The 22556-nt window shown below is 37.6% G+C and overlaps 1 protein-coding gene across 4 annotated transcripts in view; it reads right to left on the reverse strand.

The window, feature by feature from the left end:
* Nucleotides 1-750: 750 nt before the first annotated feature.
* LOC137298386 (collagen alpha-1(I) chain-like) overlaps nt 751-22556 on the reverse strand; it is a 102673-nt gene continuing 80867 nt past the window's right edge. The window contains exons 17-29 of one of the 4 annotated variants that reach the window (XM_067830642.1): nt 22252-22365; nt 20536-20643; nt 19349-19483; nt 18722-18895; nt 16424-16651; nt 14701-14832; nt 13762-13902; nt 11197-11235; nt 9281-9619; nt 5977-6039; nt 4974-5171; nt 4641-4756; nt 751-4051 (exon numbers count right to left, since the gene is read on the reverse strand). In XM_067830642.1, the coding sequence (XP_067686743.1) occupies nt 3838-4051; nt 4641-4756; nt 4974-5171; nt 5977-6039; nt 9281-9619; nt 11197-11235; nt 13762-13902; nt 14701-14832; nt 16424-16651; nt 18722-18895; nt 19349-19483; nt 20536-20643; nt 22252-22365 (2001 nt within the window). In that variant the 3' untranslated portion in view covers nt 751-3837. The remainder of the gene's footprint in view (nt 4052-4640; nt 4757-4973; nt 5172-5976; nt 6040-9280; nt 9620-11196; nt 11236-13761; nt 13903-14700; nt 14833-16423; nt 16652-18721; nt 18896-19348; nt 19484-20535; nt 20644-22251; nt 22366-22556) is intronic. The other 3 variants (XM_067830640.1, XM_067830641.1, XM_067830643.1) reach the window with 3 other exon arrangements.

Genomic DNA, 22556 nt, shown 5'->3' on the forward strand with positions numbered 1-22556 from the left:
TAAGTGTTTCAATCAGGGTTATATCAAACAGCCAAATATAGTTTAATTCTTCCACTTTGGAAATTAGATATCAAAATCTGTAAGTACATGCCAACTATTGATTTCCTGTAGCCTTGACCGAAAGAGTCTTAGGCCAATGACATAATTTTGAAAGTGAATATTGTACATATAAGATGTTACAAGTCCTCAATTTGTCATGCAAATATACTGAAGGAATAAACAGAGGACTGCCTCTATTCTCTGACATGTATATATACAAAATTATTCAATGAGGACACACTAATTTGAAAGATGCCCCTTTGGTGCCATACAGTTGTGAGAGCACATGCTGGATACACTGGATACTGACTTCAGGAAACTGAACACGATACTGACTTCATCAAACTGAAAACAAAGACTTTTATGTGAGCCCTTATTTTTTTTCTCAGTACATTTGTTTCCTCAGGTTAAACATAAAAGTCAATAATCAGTTTTGATTATCTGACAAAACAGATTCCACAGAAGTAAAAGTCAAATTGTTGTGAAAGTGATAAAAATGGATCACTAAAAATCAGTGCTGACACCAGGTGTTCACCAACGGTGAAAGCTATATCACAACACAGAGGTGTCTTAAGTCTCAGCTGCTAGGCCTAGATATTGTCTGCATTGGTACCATCTTGTATACACCAAGGATATCATATGTATGGAACTGTAAACAGACTACTGGAAGCATGCAGTGACTGATCTGAGAAGTAGATAACGAAGTCCATGTTAAAAGAGCAATAGATTTTAATGACATTAACGTGAAAACAAATTTACAAGCTTTTGATAAGAGAAATGACAGACAGTAAGATGACTGTAATTTAAGTATAGGTCGCCATCCAATCAAATTGAAGCTCCCTTCATTAACAGACCAATCATAATGATGCAAATATACACAATATTGAACACTGCGCTTCACAATTCTCATATGCATTTAAATCCATGCTTTCGAACACAATGAATTTCGCAAACCTGTTCAAAAAATTACTCTTTACTACAAAAAAAGCTTTGGAAACAGAACTACACATAAACGCACCCAAGTTAACCTAGGTACAGTGAAGACAATCCTTCCTACAGTTTTGTTAACACATATCTCTTAGGACTCTTTTCAATTATCTTTTCCCCGCTGCCAAAAATTGTTAAGAAAACTATGGCTGAAGACAGAGCATCATAAATCACAGCGAAACTTTCATGGTTTAAAATCCATCCTTATTTCCATCTCTGGACTGTTTATGTGTAGCACTCTAAAAGAATTATAGGGTTATGTCACATATGTACAAAATATCTACATGTACATAGTCAATATAATCTATACGAACTTCATGAGGAGGTGCGTAATGGCTATTACTTTGTCAAGGAAACAATCCCTTCAAAATGCCACATTGATGCGATCTTAAAATGCCCAAACAATAATTTTAATTATATTTTATTGAAAAGGCATTGCAAATGGGATAAATGCTCTCAAGTTGTGTTGGATAAATCTTCGATAGTTTAAGATTTAGTGGCATTTACTTCATCAATATGGCATGATCATGTATAAAAAATACTGCACACAACGAAACAAAGACTGTTTCTCTCCCTAGAAGCTGTATTATGTAGAGATGTTTGGAAAATAGACCCATTTGTATGTTTCATATGTAGCAAGAGTATAAAGAATGCATCATCAATGGGCCAGTAAGCTGGGGATGAAGGTGTTGAATCCAGCTTATCTTCATGAAACAAACAACCTACAATAGTGATAAAGCCTTCAGGCACTGTAGCTCACATACAGAAATAATCTAAAACCCATCCATAATTTGGGGTTAAAATTTGAAAACACTTCCATCCATAAATAAATGATTAATAAACAATGTACCAAATATGGAAAGAAAATTTACTATGTAAAGTATCAAAAATGATATTCGTAAAAATAGAACACACTGATATTTGTGGGAACTTTTGATAAACAATACTTTTGGATTCATTGACACTATTATATGTCTTCAATGGTTTAAGGTATATGTGCATAAAGTAACTTTTTGACATTTTTACACTTAGAGAACTCACACTTTGGCCACCATGGCAGTCATACTTAAAAAGTCATTTTGGATTTCTGTGAGCACTTTCTAATGATCTCGGAATTGAAGTTTCAGCTTCAGAGAAATTGTCAAAAAATATCAAAGTTTACGATGGATGGACAGACGATGCGCTATGACAAGGGTCACTTGGAACCCAAATCACCCTAAAATACATGCATAGTTCTAAAGTCTTAGGGTTTATACATGGTAAACAGTAAATGCCCAACCCCCGATCGTGGTAAAGTGTTTAATGAATTATTCACTACAAGAACTAAAACTTGTGGATTATGTTTTCTTAACAAGGACTGAATTGCTTTGGCACTGACAACTGTTTTGGATGTTAAAACTTTAAATAGAAACATCAAATCCACAAAAACCCAACAAATGATGAGTATATACATGTATATATGTATCTACATACACACACAATATATCCATTCTGGTTTGCTGTGGAAAGGTTTTTGTATGAACACACGACTGTAGTAATGCATATATTCTCGAGAGCTGATTAAATGAACTTGCATAAAAGATTGATTTGTATGTGCGTTGTAATTATCACATTTAAAAGGACAGCAAGTTTAATTTCCAAGATATGAAGGTCAAGGTCACTACATGAACTGGGTCAAATGTTTAGAAATGGAGGCCACTGCAGTGAAAGTCACGACATGAACTTCATGAGATCTCTACTTTTCAACATGATCTAGGCATATACACATACATATATATATAATAATAATAACAGTTTGTTTATTAGTTCAACTAACCAAACATACAAGTCTTACACAGATTACCTGACACAATGTGTTAAAAAAGCTCTATGTTGGAAGGAATACATTGACGTACATATCGCAACCATTAATTTGACATGATTCTGTTCTCAGGCAAATCCTCAACCCCAAAAATCCATTCCACATTGTTTCTGATATAGTCCATGCCCAAAAAACTAAATGTTCCTTTTTATATATGTATGACCTCTTAGGTGTACTATTCCAAGACTTGAAAAGCAAAAAGTTTATAGTACAAACAATGAAATAAACCATTGACACACATGGTGATAAAAAAAAACTGGTATTCACATACATACATGCACAATATAAAGTCATAGAGGGAAGTGTTACTAATCATCTGGCTTACAGCTGATCTGGTTTGGCATTGAAAAAGTAGTGAGCACCATACATCGTATTACTGACCCCACAAAGTAGGAAGTCCAATCCTCCAGATGGAAGCAGTTATTGGAAGGTTACCTTATGCTAATTCTAAAATTGAAATATTCGATTAAAAAAGGTTCCGAAATTTTGTACGCTAGCTTCATAAGGAAGACATAACCATTTGTCGGTACGTGGTTACCACAATGCATCTGCCAGACACAGATACACAGTGGTTGCTACAAATGCCGTCAATACAGTTTATATACAGACAGAAAATATTCATGTTTTCTGATCAGAACTATGGGCACTTGGGGTGAAGTAGAAAACAAAGTCTGTTCTCCCTTGTCTCGTTTGTGGTTCACTGCGATGTGAAACACCTAACTTGACCTTTAACCTCAGTGCTACTGTCCAATAAGAAGGCAGCTATCTTTGACACCATCCTGGAATAAATTACCAACCAATGTAACACATCATATCACAGATGTAGTGTGCATCTTTGTCCTGGTGAGCAAGGGTAGATAACTCTTGTCCAATTATCTCCCTTGCCTCTATTCCCACATGACGTAAATTTGCAAACATACTGCAGAGCAGTTGACTTGCTGGCCTTGTTATCACTTCCGCAAGTTCCTGCGACTGGTGTTTTCAATACATAACACTATAAAAGAGTTATTACATGCATATTCTTCAGTATCCAGCAACATGTGTTTCATTAAAGAACTTCCAACACCCATCCTGCCTGGGTTGTTTGAGAGCCACTTGTGACAATATTTGTCATTGGTTAACTGGCCTCTTTTGTCAGAACCATGCCAGACTATTTTCTGCGGCCTGAAAAAAGAAAAGAAACCATGTGCAAATGTTTTGGTGAAATTATATGCCTCAAATAGATTTTATATTTAGTTAATAAGCATGCTGTATGTCCTTGCAATGAAGTTGTGGATTAACAAAATCTTGATTCAGGTCCCTTTGACATGCTAAAATCAGACATTCATGGGTCATAAACCAAGATTCACCCAAGCGAATGTCAGAGTGACTGAATATGGTTTCAGGTCTGTTCTAGGCTGCTTTCAACAATATTCCAGCATTATCACGGCAGGGCCACCATGGCCAGAAAAGGGCATTGTATCCATACGGGTAATCAAACCCCAGTCTTTGGTGTGATGAGCAAATGTCTTAACCACTACGCTAGCCCACTGCACAAATCAACCTAGCTGCATCGACTTATCTTAAATCTGTTAAAATACGGGAGTTACAACAGTGGGTCTACCAGCAATTTGTGCATGTGGTCAGAGCTGATCATCATCCTGATAAGTCTGCGTCAAATGCTTACTTGTGCAAACAACCTTAACAAAGGTATAGGAAAATGAGCCTTCATAAAGCATTAGAATTAGGGTATAAACTGTTCAAGCATGCTTACCAGGATGTCTCTGTCATGATATCCTTTCCATTAAAAGAATATATCCTTGATGCTCCATTTAGGTATCCACCAGCACCGTTCACCATATCTTCCCAGTCATTAAAAAGCATTTCACCCTGAGGAAGAGAAATATAATGTTGCTGCTAGGAGACATTTGTATCTTGAACCTGTTTTGCCAACACGACAAACTTGTTTTAAAATCGATCCTGGGCCTTCAGCATGACGTGCAAATGCTTAAACCACTAGGCTACCCCACCGACCCATTTTCTCTGTGAATACACACATACTTAATGTTGAGCACTCTTATAGGCTAGAATAGAGCTCATATCTAACCTTTGCATTCACCACTGGAATTGATCTGTCCTGTCTATAGTAAATGATGGAATCCAGGTTTTGTGTTTGAGATGAGAGGAATGCTCTGTATGTGCCTCGATATCCAGCTTGTCTTGCCTGTCGATGACACTCGTAGTCCGCTCCACGTATACCACGCATGTCGCCAGCCATTGGGTTGTTCAAGGCTATCAGATGAAGCTGTGAAAAAAGATTGTAAAATAACACAGGTATACATGTACCAATGACTCTTCAAGCAATGGATGTGACAGGAACTGATCCAGGCAATAATCTTGAAATTATATTCTTCACACCTGTGAAAAATATACCAGGTAGTTCTCAAATTGCATAAATATTTACTGTCTTCTCATTTTCACCATAATCAATCACTAAATGTTGCTACGTTTCCACCTCTTGCCTTACATATGTAACACCTTATATATACTGCTAAAAGTAGGTTATGGACCACCCAAGTCATGTAGTCCCTACCGACAGGGCCTATAATTCTCACGAGGCATTACTTCCAGCAACAGGTTTCTGGTTGCAAGCATATAATCGAGAAACAGCTCTTGTGCCAAATTGTGCAACCGCGAAATATGACTTGACTAGATCAGACCAAATGTATAACCATGCATGGCTATCACAGCTGTTGACAGTCGTAATAGCTGGCTAATTTGGTTAAATCAGGAATTTGTTTCAGTTCCTTATTGTCAACTGACAACCATTCGAAAAGGTATGAAATGCTATTTTTCACCAGTAGTACTTAAAAACATGCGGTTCTTGAAAAGTGTCTTGGCCTACTTATGTGGCCAATATCTAGGCAGTCTACATTATCCATTTTGATCAAGGATTTACAGTAACTACCCAAAATACAACTCCTTTTTCAATAACCATTTTCAGGTGAGAACACAAGGTGGAAGACTAGATGTTGTCATATAATAGAATGTTGTGGGATACAGATTATGAATTACTTGAGATGGCAATTTTCAGGGACTCGATGACATACCTTGGGTCCAGATGTGAAGTTAGGAGGTGGACGGACTGGCACTGATGGTCTAGGTGTTGTAGGCTAGAAGTGAAAAAGGTCAAGGTCATAGACAAAGATGCATAAAACAATAGTAATGAAAACAATGCACTAAATAAGTACAACTTTCTATTTGAGTTGCTTTTGTTAATTCCTTGATTATTAATGAACCAAAAATGTCACAATCCGTTATTTTCTGTATAATACATGCATGGATGCTTCTTGGTGTATATTAGATATAGTCACACCTCAAGACAGTAATAAATGCTGTATTAGCCTTTAGTCTCATAGTAAATGACATCAAACATGGTATAACTACAATCCGTAATTGCTATTATACTGAATATTCATACATGTTTGAAAAATGTTATTCTCAATGAACCCAGCAAGCAAAACATATAATAAGAAGCATCCTCAACAAAAGTTACTATATACTGTAACAGTTTCATATTAGGGGAAAGATAAATAACATCCAAAGTATGAATTTATTGTGATTACACTGCAATAATTATCTCCAAATTAATTTCCACGTAGACAAAACGTCCTCAGCAATTATACACAGCAGATACATTATCATTTTGCTTACAATGTTTCATAATTATAAACCTTTTGGAGATAATTGTGAAGATTTATTGTAAAAGCATATAAAAGGAATAAATTATTTATACAATACTTGTATTAACACATGCTTTCATGCATTATCAATGCAAATTAAAATGAAAAGACAGTTTTATTCACTGCCTATTAAAAAGAATAGTTCTTATAATCTTTAGTTTGAAATAAAGGAATCTAACTACCTGACATCATGCTTATCAGTATAGAAATTGTTATGCAAAACAACCTCGAGTGAGGTCTTTTGCATGAGAAAGTCAACATTGAAAACCATGGTTACAACACAGTAAAATAATACTGTGTATCAGTAGACACAGGATCCATCCCACGCCAGTGCTAATCTATACACACCATATCATGTCTAATGGAGTAAGGCAACCACCATATGTTCCAAATAGTAGAGAATACATCATACATTCATAGAGAGTGAGTGAGTGAGCATTGTTTTATGTCGCTTTTGGCAATATTCCAGCAAGATCATGGCAAATGGACTTCACACATTGCGCCATGGTGGGGAATTGAACCCTGGTCTTTGGTAAGACAAGCAAATGCTGTAACTGCTAGGCTACCCCTACTTACTTAGAGAGCGAAACCAGGATTCTAATATGGACATCAAATCAGTGAAACAAGTGATTTAGAAGATGTTTCTCTCCCAGTGCGCAATGCAACGGTAAACTTTTTTTCCAAATTCCCCCATTTTAAAAAGTAATAAATATACTGAATGGTTCTTAAGGTTTCAGTGCACAAGACCAATTTTAAACTCATAAATGACCAGTACCGGCAGGTTGTGGTCAAAACAAGAATATTGTCTCTGTGTACCATTTATATTCCACGTAATGTACCAATATTGTTCAGAACCCCCAAATGTTTATAGTTAGGACAGAGTTAGACATAACAGCTATTCCAGTGTCCTAGCCAATGCATTGCCACAACTGAATCCAGAACAGTACATCTCTGCAACATGGAACCTCGGAGTGAGTGAGTTAGTTGGGTTTGAATCTGCTTATTACAGTCAGTACTGGCATGTCAGTCCCATATAAAAGACAGTCCTTCATTCACCACTTTAGTGAAATACATGTGCATAATACTGACAAACCAAGAACCATGATCAGGACGAATCTGGTATTTATACCATGATCCTAGGATCCTGACATGTAAAAGGGATGAAACTCTGAAGATCAAGCTTGACTGGACCACACGTTACTCAGAAACCAGTGAAGCAGATAGCAATGTACTGGACACAAGAGAAGGATCTCAGATTGTTACAAGACAATGCAACAATGGCCATGACCCTGTCCTTAATTAGTGACTACCCATAACATCAAACTAACAGACAGGACAGACAACAGTCAGATTAACGATTCTTGTCCCTATTATGGTAGAGGGGTGCAACATCTGGTTAAAGGAACAGTAACACACAGAATCAGAGATTACCTGCAGACAAGACAACAAAAACAGACGACAAAAAAGCAAGTATTTCTTTCAAGGAAATAAACATATTAAAAAAAATGAGGGGAGTGAAGGAGTCTTATGCCGTTTCTAGCAATATTCCAGCAATATCACAGCTGGGGGACACCAGAAATGGGCTTCACACATTGTATCCATGTGGGGAATTGAACGCAGGTCTGTGACGAGCCACCACCTTGACCACAAGCCCACCTGTCCATCCCAGTAATGAGGTAATGAGGTAACAGGTACTTTTGGCAGTGAATTTGAGGGGTGAATAGCTAAATTCAAGTGGAGACACTTTGGACTCTTTACAATTACCCAAACTTCCTTTATGCTGTTTGTGTTTGCTGTCAAGTCCATGCCATCAGAAAACCAAACAATGTGACAAGCCCCTCAACCATTAGGGATTCATAGAAAATGACTACAAGTATTATCAACAATCATGTAAGAAACAGTAAGTTTTTCCCTGAAATTTCACGACTACATGTTCTACATGTCCATTTTCTCCTGTGTTTATACATATCACATATAGTGTTGTCACCCTTAAGACAAGAGGGCCATGCATATAAGATACACATAATGAACTCCCAGCTAAACAGCTGTCAGAAGCAAGACTAAAGATCTGATAAAGTTGCTGCAGAATTTCCTTTACAGAACAGCTGATATAGGAAGATATTTGCTTCAAAAAGCTATCATAGCGCTTAGCGCAAAATAAACTGGGAACAGTTTGTCTGTGAAAATTGAGGAAAAGAAAGGATAATTAATCACATTAACCAGGAAGAAACATTTTGTTAAAAATTAATTAAATCTACAGCATAATATTATCAGTGGTTGTATTTAGAGAATAGTTGAAAAAAAAAGGTTCATTTATGAACAAATTACATTTCAGAATTTAAAAAAAATAACCATCTTCAGGCAACAATCATGTAATGACTACCACTGGTATAATATTATACTTTATCATCTAAAAACAGTTCCAGTTTAACTCAAAAATGCACCATAAATGAAAATAAACGCAGTAGCATTCTCGCAAAGTGTGAGAGCAAAGAACGCAGCCAGCCCAGGTTAATTGAACTGCGTAAAGCTCATTAAAATGTGTTGCTGCAACAGCAAATCAACAACCATATTCCATCACAGCGGCCTCTGTATTGCGCATCTAAGGCTGTTAATAGAGAAATGGAAGTGCGTGTTTAGCGTTTTCTTGCAAAGCAGGAGAGAAGTTTACCCTTGTGGTATTTTGAGTGGGTCTATTGTTTCGATTTCGTCCCCTATAGCCAGGGATACGTCTATTTTTAAGTCGCCATCTATTTTCCATTTCTCGTCGCCTTTTTTCCCTTTCTGCCAGTATTTTTTCTCTTTGTAATCGCCTTTTTTCAATTTCTCTTTCTCGTTCTTCAACCATTCTCCTCCTTTCTTCTGCTATTCGCTCCCTATGGCTTAAAGTAGAATCAATTCGGCCACTCTTTCTATCACGGCCAATATTTTCATTACGTGCATTGTTGCCAGGCCCTCTATCAATATTATTATTAAGTCTATTGTCAGATATGCTGGGTGGGAGGCGCACCTAGAACGTAGGAAAAGGAATGGGTCAGCATTGCATGAAAACAATGTCGCATGACACTGATGATGATGATGATGATGATGATGATGATGATGATGATGATGATGATGACGATGAGCGCAATAGTCAGTGTATGACACATAACCATATGATCGCAGTATGAGTGCTGAACCTTTACCTGGTTATTGGCGCTTTCACCTCCTTTAAAAATTGCGCTCGCCAAAATGCAACTGATGGAAGCTCGTGCAATACACAAAATTACAGCAACAAAATAATTCCTCAAATACTGTCTAAGTTGATCATAAATGCTTGCATAACCACATCATCACTGAGAAATACTAAGAATTTTAAGAGACTTGCATCCCTTCAGTCGACTTTGAAATATTTCATCCAAAGAGTATTATCTGGTTGTTTATTCAAGCATTTCTGGTCATAAACAAAAAAATGACATTCCATGAAAAGCAAATTCAGCAATCTATTTTGACATGCAACACAGCTAATTTCGCAAAATGATCTCAGCTCCTATGTTCACACCTGTGAATTTACCATCGCCTTTTACACACATCTACATTAACTAACCGTTCTGCCTGAGCATGCAGCGTCAATGGCCAGGATATAAGTACCGTTAAAAAATATTTGTAAATCAGTGCGATGTAACCGATAGTGTACAAAGTATTCCAATGTATGAACCAAAAACAAAACACCCAATAGACATCTTGCACACAATGGATGAACATTAAGTTGATTATTGGTCAATTAACCTTAAACAAAATGCACAGAACAATGAGTATGAAGTTCGTATGAACATATATATATCTACAGCAATTATCTAATACCTTTTATTATCAGCATTGACTAAACATCAAAACATCCTGAAGAATGGACAATATTAATATATCATCCAGTAAATCATAAACAAATGTGCTACTATAACTCATAACTACTAAAAATAATTAATGCATGTATCTTTCCACCTTCATAAATCTATAATTCCCATGCTTTCACAAAAACAGAATAACTTGTTAAATCCAAAAACAACACAAAATAAACACTAGACACATTAGTACAATGGGGTAATTTCAAATAACAAACCATGGGTTTGTCACCAGTTTATATGGCTGCAAACTCCCTGCACAGCTTGAATGAATCTTCTTTTAATAAAAGTGCTCCTTACCCTACTATTAAACTGTGAGACTTCAATTTAATATTAATTTCAAACAATGAAGTGAAAGAAGCAGTCCACAAGAAACAGGAAGATTCATGTAAAAAAAAGTCCCATTCATGCACACTGCTTGACATATACTGAACGCAAAAAAGTCAGGTATCATGAATATTTAGGGTGATGTCATTTCATGTGAGGACTATCCCCAAAAATATTCATAGTTATTAACCATTTTGTTCAGTGCAGTTGATTCTGAAATATGCTTATGGATTATGTACAGATAGATTTTCTGAAGTCCACATTTCATGCATATAGCTTACCAAAGGTCAAGTATAGTGTACAAAATAATGCAAAATCAGGCGTTTTCACAGTCGGGGCATACATGTGAAAGGTTCCAGTAACTCTATGAGACACTTACCGGCGGAGTCGGACTTGGTAAAGGAATGGTTTGTCCCAGCTGAAAATGAACAGGCAACTCATTAGCAATCTGTGACATGTCAGCATACGAGTGCTAGAGCACCCTAAAAGAAACCTAGCTTTCTCAGTAATACTAGATTAGATCTATTGGACCTCATGAACAAATACCCAATAACTGTTAAGTTTATAACCTGAATTTTTGAACCAATGATAAAGTTTTAACCTTGAGTATGATGTATTATCTGTAAAACCAAAGACAGACTTAGTTAAACATACAAATTTATCCTTTTGAAATTATACATTGAGATTACAGTGACTGAATATTATTGATAACAATTACCATGATTTTAAGTCCAAATAAAAATTGCTGGACTGTCTTCAGAAGATTTCTGACACAACTCACAAACTAAACAAATCCAGGAAGCACTTTGCAACTCTTGTGAAGCTTTTCTACAGTAAATAAAGCAGAACACTATCTATTTGAAGAAAAGAAACTACGTAACTTTGCACTTAATCAGTAATTCTAACTTTAGGTATCTAGTCTATGCAAGTATTTGGGTATGTGTTCAAATCAACGTCCTGAAACTGAAACAAATGTTAAGTTTAAAGACACCAAAACAAAGACTGTCAGTTTTGAAATTGATGCTTAATAGGCAATACTGTTAGTTAAGCTAATGCATTCTCATGCCTTAACTTAAGTATGTTATCCCAACTGAATATTATTAGTAACACTGAAACATCACCAATGACTGAAAGAAATTGGCAACCAATTTTTAACACATGCATTTTCAAAATACTTTTTGTGTCAGGTTGTTACCAGAATGAAACATGCATGCTCAAATGACACAATGTTGATCACATTCTCTTATGCTACCGTATATTTCCATGTAGAAGCCAGCCCCCTATCTTGACCACCAAAATTAGTGTCAAAATGGCATGTTTCGTGTATAAGCTGACCCCGCATCAGACATCTACCAGTTACAGTCTTGGATGTAAAACGTAAGTATGCAAAGTGACAAAAATATCAAATAAGGATTATACAGACCATTATTCTAAATATCCGCGTTTGTTTTCTGTTCTATATCCACAATAATACGGTAAATCCGATAGAATATTAACTATTTTCCCCTATTTTATTGGATTAAATTCTCGTACACATGCATCAACAACAGGTCCATATCATCAAGTTGTCAAAGAGCAAAGTAATAATGTTTCAGAGAGATGATTAATCAAAGTGAATAAGCTGAAGAATACGAACTAGTTTTTATCCAATAGGATGGCTTCTTACAAATTGCAAAATACTCTTGGCAAGGTTGATGTTCAGAGCTTTCAAATGATACCCGCCATCAGATGAATCACCACCTCACATGTTATTTGTACGGAATTTTGAAAACGGAGGTATTTGCCCCAGTTGTATCCCGTTACCAAGTGGAAAGCCATTGATATTTGGGAGAAGAAGACAATAGATATTATTTGAGAAATCTACAGTAATAATTTTCCAATTACATGAAAATGAAAATATAAAAGGGTGAAGGGAAGCTTAGTAGTATCGCATCGTGGCTCTCAGCTGGGGGATATAATGACATGTTACAAATGAATGCCCCTACTCCCATAATCGCCCACTTTTTGAAAGTGCTTGTGCAAACAGCAAACCAATAAAAATCGGGCCCCTATCACTTGTGTGGCATCTACGAAACAAAAGGAAGCAATCACCGTATGTGAAGTGATGAGGGGAAACAGCTGATCCGACAGGCACATCAAATGTTCACAGGACAGGATTATAACTTTTTAAAAATTAATATTGTGTGTAAATAGGTAGGTACGGAACTTAATACTGACTAAGGGCAAAATAATTTGAAATAATGACAATTATATACTTCAATTTGTATTTTACTGATCATGTATAACAAAGTGGCTGTAATGGTCATAAACTTCCCAGCAAGTGTACCGCTAACCTGTAACATTGTCCTCACTGAGCAGTGACGACCAGAAAAATACTTTCGTGAAATTGTGCCTCATAGATAAACCGACCCCCACTTCTACAGACAACATTCTTTGGTCCTTAAAATATGGCTTATACACGGTAATATACGGTAAATGGTATCTTTAAGAAAGTGTTAGATGACAAATTGGTTTTATTCATGCCATTAAATTACTTTTCGCGAATAAAAGTTTAATGAAGCATATTGTTTTAATATTCAAAGATTTGAAAAGATTAATATGGTGCTTAACCTTGTTAAGAAAATGTGAAAATTACTTCCTTAAAAGAGATTTACAGAATTCACATAAAAACAACAAGGACAGGGTAAATAAAGGGAGATATTTCATCCTAGTTTCACAAATGGAGTCAAGCAAATAGCACTTCAGATGTTAGTTGTCATTTCCCTCCACTGATAGACTAAGAGAACAGGCAAAGGCAACAAATTGAGCATGTCAAAACACTGAGATGTAGGCTAACTGCTCCAGAACCATTGGAGCAGTCTTGCAGTCACGGACCAGGGTTAGATTTGTGCAACTGTTATGAGAAGTTGGAAGGAAAAAATGACAAAGCTGTTGTTGGACATACGGTCGATGTTTCTGCCGCCGTAGCGACAGCTGATTTAGCCTGTGTGACCAATATTTCCTTATCAGGTAAATTGGTACTTGTGATCGGGGAATCTGTTTGTCGGGCAGGGGGAACCGGAATTTCTATATCAACATCTTTCGTCTGAAATCAAGTGAGGGTCAAAACATGGGTAAACACAAACGAAAAGAGGTTTCTGCCTTGGCTCAGCCAAACCTTCCTGAGCACACCCAAATATGGTCATGATTCATCCACCCGGTTAAGGGTAATATAAAACTAAGGAGGAGGTATAGACAGATCGGGGACTATATTATTTGAGTTTTTCACAAGTTATTTCATGCTTCAGACAGTATTTTTAATAAAATTTATTTCTATTTCTAAAAGAAATTAAAATTAAGGCAGAAAATGAAATCACTGTAACAGAAATATGTAGAATGGTCTCCAAATCTATTAGAAAGTAGACAAAATATCATGCTTGATTAAAAAGGTCTTTTATGTTTCTGAATTCAAAAGGTATATACATATAAATATATATACTTTTCTCACGAAGTATAAGGATACAGAAAGAAAAACTGAAAATCGTACACATAGATAAATAATATGAAAGATGTCACTGTCAAATAGAAAAAGGAAGACATAAGTAAATGTTCATAAACGACAACTTGCATATATATATATATATATATATTTTAACACTAATTCCTTTATCATGTATCAAATCATTGCCGATAAAAGAAAAATTCCTTTTTCGTCAGTGACAACTGATAAGGGCAAAGTCTTGGCAGCTTAGTATAAACCTTTTTGTGTCTGTTTTGCTGAATTTATTACATGATTAGAGACATTCCTTTAGCTATTTGACATATACTGCACACACTAATGAGAAATACCAAACCATAATGAGGGAAAGAGAGATGGATTATATGTGACCACAGTTTTACTTACCATGACAATTTTCAGTCCATTTTTAACCCTGAGGTATAACAATTCTTGCTCCATGACATATGCCAACGTTCCCTCTGGTAAGTTGTAGGAAACAGACAGCAAGGCATCCATATTGCGGTATGTGATGGCAGCCTGAAAGATACATTCACACTGAGTGAGTGAGTGAGTGAGTGAATGAATTTAGTTTTACACCGCACTCAGCAATATTCCAGCTACATGGTGGCGGTCTGTAAATAACAGAATCTGGACCAGACAATCAAGTGATCAACAACATTAGCAACCTGCGCAATTGGGAACCAATGACATGTGTCAACCAAATCAGTGAGTCTGACCACCCGATCCCGTTAGTTGCCTCTGAACGACCATTCTCTTCCCACAGAGGTTACTTGTCATATCTTCCTACGAACCTCTGTTCTAATACAGCCATATTTCGTGGTTTTCATAAAATCCCCTAGCGGAAAAAATGGCAGCAGATTTATCTCCCTTTTTGCTGTCCTATCCGAACACGTGTTACATCGACTTAGATTCAACTTGACAAATGCAAGCAATGTGGAGAAACAAATGACATGACCGAGTTCTGTCTAGAAGAAACATTTGAGTATCATGCTCGGGAAGAGGTTCCAGTTTTCACAATGCATCCAGAAAATACCGAGATCTTGCGAACAATCCCTTTTGAAACAAGGTCGCTGATTGCACTACTAAATCTGATTGCCTCCAATCACGAGTCTTGAATACTCACACCACGAAAGGGTTGTATTAGAACAGAGGTTACGTAGGAAGATGTGACAAGTAACCACTGTGGGAAGAGAATGCTCAACAACAAACATAGTCGCTTTTTATAGAAAGCATGGGTTGCTGAAGGCGCATTCTACCCCTGGACCTTCATAGGTCTGTTCACACTGAACACAGATGTACACGGTATTACACCATGACACAGACACTTCCTGGCATGAGTGAGTTTAGTATTATGCCACTTTTAACAATATTCCAGCAACATCATAGCACGAGAAATGGGAATTTGTTTGCCTATCCCATACCTGGCATATGCAGTATTACACCTATAGCAATGTTAGAGCAATATCACATCAAGGAACATCACTCATGGGCTTCAAACATTACCTATGCGGGTAATCAAAGTCAGGTTTTCAGTGAGACAAGCAAATGCTTTAACCACTTGGCTACCTCACTGCCTCGATTATCATGAAGGTACGGCGGGGTTGTCTCCACACAGACAACTTCCTTTCATCATTAGGGCAAGTTGTTAGAACTCATGTTTCAGATATTACACATTCAGGGTTTTCTTTCTAATTTCTCTTTGTGGTTTTTCATGCTGGGACATTTCTAATGAAAAATGGAGACAGGATTAAATGACTACAGGCCGTGTGAGTGTTTAACCTTCTAGTATGGCGAAACCAATGTTTCTCACACATTCCAACTGGTCCCCCAAATATACTCCAACTGGTCCCCCAAGTATACTGAACAGCAAAAGAAACATAAGGTTTGAAAAAATGAACTCTCATGAAAGTGTAAGCATTCATGTTTACTTCTTCTATTTAAAAAATTTGAAGAAAAGCCAGAGTTACATTTCTTTTGCTGTTCAGAATATTTTCAATGTTCAGTATTCACTTTAACTTCACTACTTTTGCAAGGAACACCAAACAAAGCAAAATAATCCTGAAAAAATATCATGGAGCCCTAAAGATATCATCATGTTTATACCAACCCCAGAAATTGTGCCTCCTCCCAGAATAGCCTCTCCTGGGGGACCAGGGGGACCGGGAGGGCCTGGAAGACCACGCCCATTAGTTGCAAAGTCTCCAGGTGGACCAGGGGGTCCAGTTGGACCTCGAGGTCCAGGCAAGCCAAGGCCAGGAGGTCCCTGGGGTCCAACTGGTCCAACTGGACCTTGTCTGCCTCTTGGTCCTTCGGCACCTGCTGGTCCTCTTGCACCCTGCAAATATAATATGTCAGTGGTTTAGCCAATTTCAAAAAGCATTGTTGGAGCTATGATTGAAGCCAATACTTACTGCCACAACCCTGAGATAAGACCAAGGATCCAGTAACCTGAGAGATCTCTGCACAAGAACTATACAAATATTAAAGGATATTTTTATCAGATAAATGCATGTATTGTTCACTGCTTAAAAAGGCTATTTCACCGAGTCATTATCTAGCCTGTGTTCATGCAGAAAGTTAGAATAGCACTGGCACGACTCGGATGTTCTTCTCATGAATTACTGACTGAAAGAGGCAGCTATATGAATGTAGAAAGCGAAAATAGACTATGTACACAAAATAGAAAACAAAATAGAAGATGAATTACATTTCCTCCTAATATGTCCATTTCATAACCAGCTGTGAACCAAATATATTAAAACCTATTGCCATGTCCACCCAAATCTGACAAAATTATACCGTTAAGTAGTAAAATCTAAAATATTTCAAATTTCATTTGCTATGTTATGATTATCCGATCTAAATTCCTCTCAAATGTAACATAACCTTATGTACTACAGGCCTGTGGCTTTTCAGTGCAAATAGAGCTTGTTATTATAACCCAACATACTGTTCAGCATAATACATATACTTAGGTGAGACTGGTTTACAGTGTATCTATCATTCATCCGACCTTCTAAACTTGGGCAAAGTGTGAGCACCAAAATTTGTGAGCTTTGGCCCCATTTAACAAGACAACTATTTAAAACTGGAGTGACAGTATATACTTGAAAATGCAAAACCCTTGAGAGGATGTATATTTACTTTGCTGTTGTGTGCATAGAGATCTGGTCACAATTCATGTTAAGTTTAACATAGCTGGCCGTGGACAGTCATTGGATGGGTGACTCTGCTTGGCAGCATGACTCCAGAATTTCTATGGTTCCAGTCCTGCCCCACATTGAAGCTCACGACAAATGTTGTCTCACCCTGCACAAGTGGGTTTGTTCAAAACTAGCTCCATTTGGCCAATGGGATGAGTTATATGAGTGTTAACGCGGGGAAAAGTTGAGGAAAGGTTGATGGTTCAGTTTATCTGTGGAACATACCATTTTGATACCGCTTTTATGAGACAAGTTAGAGCCTCGGCTTATTTATGAGATCAGCTGATCAGCTGTAATATGTGGTAACCTTCCTTAAATGCAGCTCAGGTTGACCAGGGTCATGTCTAAGCACTTAATGCACAAATGCATGGATACAACTTAGGGTTGTTATGATGCATCAAATGATTGATGGACAGCAATTTTTGAGTCTCCAATAGCAATTAATCAATGGTAGGAACAAAAAAAATCTCAATGCATTCATAGTACATGTAACTAGCAATAGCATAATATTTGTGTTGTTTTGAGGTTTTCTACTTATTAGGTGCACACTTGCAGCTTCAATGAGTTTATGCTGTAACCGTTCTGGGTTTCAAGTTTCTTGTCATTTATAAAGACTGAAACTGCTTCAATGTGTTTTCATTTCATATAAGCTACACATTCATTTTGGAAATGACTTCAGATGCCACAATTGAAGGAGAAAAGATACTATTGCAATAGTACTTCAATAGTTGGTTGCCACACTATTTCAATAGTGGGTTGCAATACACAAACGCTATCACTATTGCAACAGTTGTTCCCCATCAATAGCCACCCCTAAAAAGTTCTTTATAAATGTCCATTATGCCAGACCAATGTTAATTCTTGTTTCACAGATTTTTGTCCTCTGAAAACCTAAAGGAAGGCAGGAAAAAACACAAAAATACAATTTCCAATCAAAGCAATATGCCTTCTAAATACTCAAAGTATTTACTTTTGGCAATTAATAAAAAGAATATGGGCAAAATATAACAGCCTAAAAAGTATTTCCTTGTCACTTTACATTTTTAGTTAATAAAAACATATGGATTTCATTATTTGGGCAGCGAAAGTTCATTTAAATTTTTCCTTATTCTTGAAAAAATAAGCAGGCAGGTCCGTAAAACGAGTAACAAAATTAGTCTGGCCTTTTGATTATTATTATGAAAGAAGCACTAGCAACTGACCTTCATGCCTGCTGGGCCGGGAGGTCCTACAGGTCCTGGTTGACTGATAACAGTGGCTCCATCTCCACTTCCTGAAATCACAGAGGATGACCCTGGTGGACCTGGTGGTCCAGGAGGCCCTCGCCGGCCGTCTTCACCAGGGATACCATCGTTACCAGGCACTCCTGGGTCTCCCTGTAACAGATCATGTGGTTCGTATACAAACTATTAGTGAGATAGTTTTATGCCGCACTCAGCATTACTCCAGGTATATCGCAGAATATGGTAAATCACAGTAAATCAGATAAACACTAAATCACTCTACCGTCATGTCATTATTTGAATAGACTTGGTTCCACAGATTTACACTCATCTGCACCCACATGCGCACACACACATAGAGGACAGCAAAAGAAACATAATTTTCGAAAAAAATGAAATCTCATTAAAGCAAGCATTGATGTTTCTGTTCTCTATGTCAGAGTAGTGTTTCTTTTACTGTTCAGTGCACGTACGCACACATGCACGCAAGCACACACCATTTACAGTGCAAAATGACATCATGCCTGGCACCATCCACAAAATTTTAGGACACTTATTTCAGGACAAATTACATGTCTTAAACATAATAACATTCTTATGTCTCACCCTGTTTCCTTTTGGTCCTGGAATGAAAACCCCACTTCCTCCAGGAAGACCAATACCGGGTTCACCCTTTGCTCCCTTTGCACCTTTGATGCTGAAACCACGCTCACCCTTGCGACCTCGGAGTCCAAGTCGACCCTAAATAGCAAATCCATAATTTACTATATGCAGATATAATGAATGTCTGTCCTACTAATCATTAGCAACAATCCTATCAAAATGAGTGAAAAGTGATTTGATCTAGAAATTCAAAATATATACAATGATATTCTTAGTGCATTTCCATTATTACTAGCTATCCATCAAAAACCAAAAATATTTCAAATAGTTTGTTTCTTGTCATGAATTACCAGGACTTGAGTAAAGCATTTAGAGCTTGCACTGGTGCAGCCTGAAACTCAAAAATGCACCCTCATATCTATACCAACTTCCACTCAGTGCATATAATATTGTGCTGTTCAAAGACCACAGACTTCAGGTATGAAACAGAATGAGGAACTGGCATGAAGCTGACTCTAATGACAACATAGACATTAACTGAACAACTGTTGCTTTTCACCGTTTGAAGCACTATGAAGCAAGATGAAATGATCCTTAGCAGACCTAGAATAATTTTGTAGTAATTGTATTTAAAACCCAAACTCAAGCATTATATAATCTTTTTTCATCGACCAGGTAGAGCTTGTTTTGTCTGGTGCAACAAAGATAATTACCTTAGCTACCACATGGTGCAACAAGATAAGTGCCTCGGCTTGAACCTGGCGCAACAAGGTTAATTACCTCACCTTGCATCTGGTGGAACAAAATCTTAGTTTGCACCTGGTGTAAGTATATTTCTTTTCCATATATCAACTTGATTGTCTCTCTGAGTGAGTGAGTTTAGTTTTACGCCGCACTTGACAATATCCTAGCCATATGGCGGCAGTCTGTAAATAATTGAGTCCGGACCAGACAATCCAGTGATCAACAGCATAAGCATCAATCTGCGCAATTAGGAACCGATGACTTATCAACCAAGTCAGCGACCCTGATCACTAGTCGCTTCTTACGACAAGCATAGTCACCTTTGATGGCAAGCAGGGTTGCTGAAGGCCTATTCTACCCCAATAGCAGATTGTCTCTCTATCCCCTTCAAGTGGTATATATAACAAGGACAGAATGTTCGACAAATATTCAGCTGAAAATCATACCGGAAATCCTGGCATGCCCATTTCTCCCATTCGACCTTTCATTCCACGGGGTCCAACTGGTCCACGTGGACCAGTTGGTCCGGCAGGGCCTGGTGGTCCAACCTCAACCTGCAATGAGAAAACACTACAACTGAAGGCATATTCTTTTGAAATAACAACTTCAATATGACAGTCAAAGAATGGTGATGATCATGAGGTAATGTAACAGAATGTTCACAAAAGCCTTTCATAGAGAATCAGCTAATGTCCTCCATTGTAAATAGACTCAGAATACACCTTGTTCTTCCTCAATCCTCAATGTTTCATAAATCCATGGTTTTTCTTGTACATATGAACTGTGACCTGTCAGCATTGCCTTTGTATGGTGGAAGTCAGCCTTATACAAATACTCCTATCATCATTATGATATACTGCACATCAAAAGTTTAGACTCAGTGGTGTAAATGTAGCCACTAGCTTCAGTCAACTGTTCTAAAAATATCAAACTACTACAGAGTGTTGCAAAATACCACAGGGTGTTTAAAAGTACTTTCTACACATGAACTGACATGTTGAAAAACAAATTTGTAATGCTGAAAAGATTATTTTAATGAGTTCACAAAGTGCTGAAAATCAGTGAACAATAGGTGAAGTCTAAACGAAACTATACAGCAACATGCAACTGTTCACATGCATGATATTTGCATGGTTTGCATCAGCAATTTGATGTATGACCTTTATGCAGTTCATCTGCATAAGGTTTGCAGTTGGTTCCCACAAGTTAGAGGAGAAATTCATCTTCAATGTAGTCATAAAGATTTACATAGCGTATAGTGAATGCTTTCAGTGAGTCAAAGCTTCTAGTGCATAGTACAAGGAGAGCCTTGACCCAGCTCTGGGTTTCATATCAGGTTGAAACTTCATGAGCGAGTGAGTTTAGTTTTACGCCGCACTCATCAGTATCCAGCTATATGGCGGCGGTCTGTAAATAATCAAGTCTGGATCAGACAATCAAGTGATCAACAGCATGAGCATAGATCTGTACAATTAAGAACCGATGACATGTGTCCACCAAGTCAGCGAGCCTGACCACCCGATCCCATTAGTTGCCTCTCATGACAAGCATAGTAGCCATTTATGGCAAGCACGGGTTGCTGAAGGCCTATTCTACCTCACACCTTCACGGGTCACTGAAACTTCATGTGAATAATGACACGCATGTCACACATGTGGGACATGTGGTAATTTTCAGCAGTGAACAATGAAAGCTATTTCTTTGACAAGCGTCATATTGAAGTAAGGTGTGACAATGGAGACACTTGAGTACAGAGCATTTATCAAGTTTTTGTACTTTAAAGGTCACAAACCACTGACACCTTTGATGAATGAAAGCAACTTATTGGTGGATGCCTCATCCTATGACCTAGTTGGCATCGCCACTTTAAATGTATTCAGAAATCTGAGGAAACTGCTCCCATTCCCAGTCGACCTCATTCAGCCATTGATGAAGACACTGTCTATTAAGTGGAGACTGCCACTTTACAAGATTACCAGTTAGCCCATGATGGGAGAAGTGTAACTCTTGGCGGCTGCTATGTAGTGAAGGACTAATAAGTGTGCCAGGTTTTGTTCCACCATGTCCACTGAAAGTGGGTCGGGAAAACTTTAACAAACGCCCCTTGTATATATGGTTTCACCACTAACAAATTAAATAAGAGAAGGGGTGGATGTACTGACCCTGACTCCGCCATCAGTTCCTGATCCTGACCCCAAGATAGCTCCCGGGGATAGACGAGCAGGAGGACCAGGTGGTCCTGGGGGTCCTATTGGTCCCAAATCTCCCTTCGGACCCTGGAACACAGCAAAAACACATCATGCAACAAACATTTACAGTGATTCAGCCTTTTACTGAGAAAATTGTTACGTTATTTGCAGTGTAGGAAAGATGTAGAAAATCTGGCCTGTCCTCAGGACTGGCTGGTTTTTCACCAGCAATATCATTGCAGGGTACAATAGACATGGGCAGGGGTTCAAACTTTTTT

The sequence above is a fragment of the Haliotis asinina genome, chromosome 10 (assembly GCF_037392515.1).
Source record: "Haliotis asinina isolate JCU_RB_2024 chromosome 10, JCU_Hal_asi_v2, whole genome shotgun sequence".
Taxonomy (NCBI): domain Eukaryota; kingdom Metazoa; phylum Mollusca; class Gastropoda; order Lepetellida; family Haliotidae; genus Haliotis; species Haliotis asinina.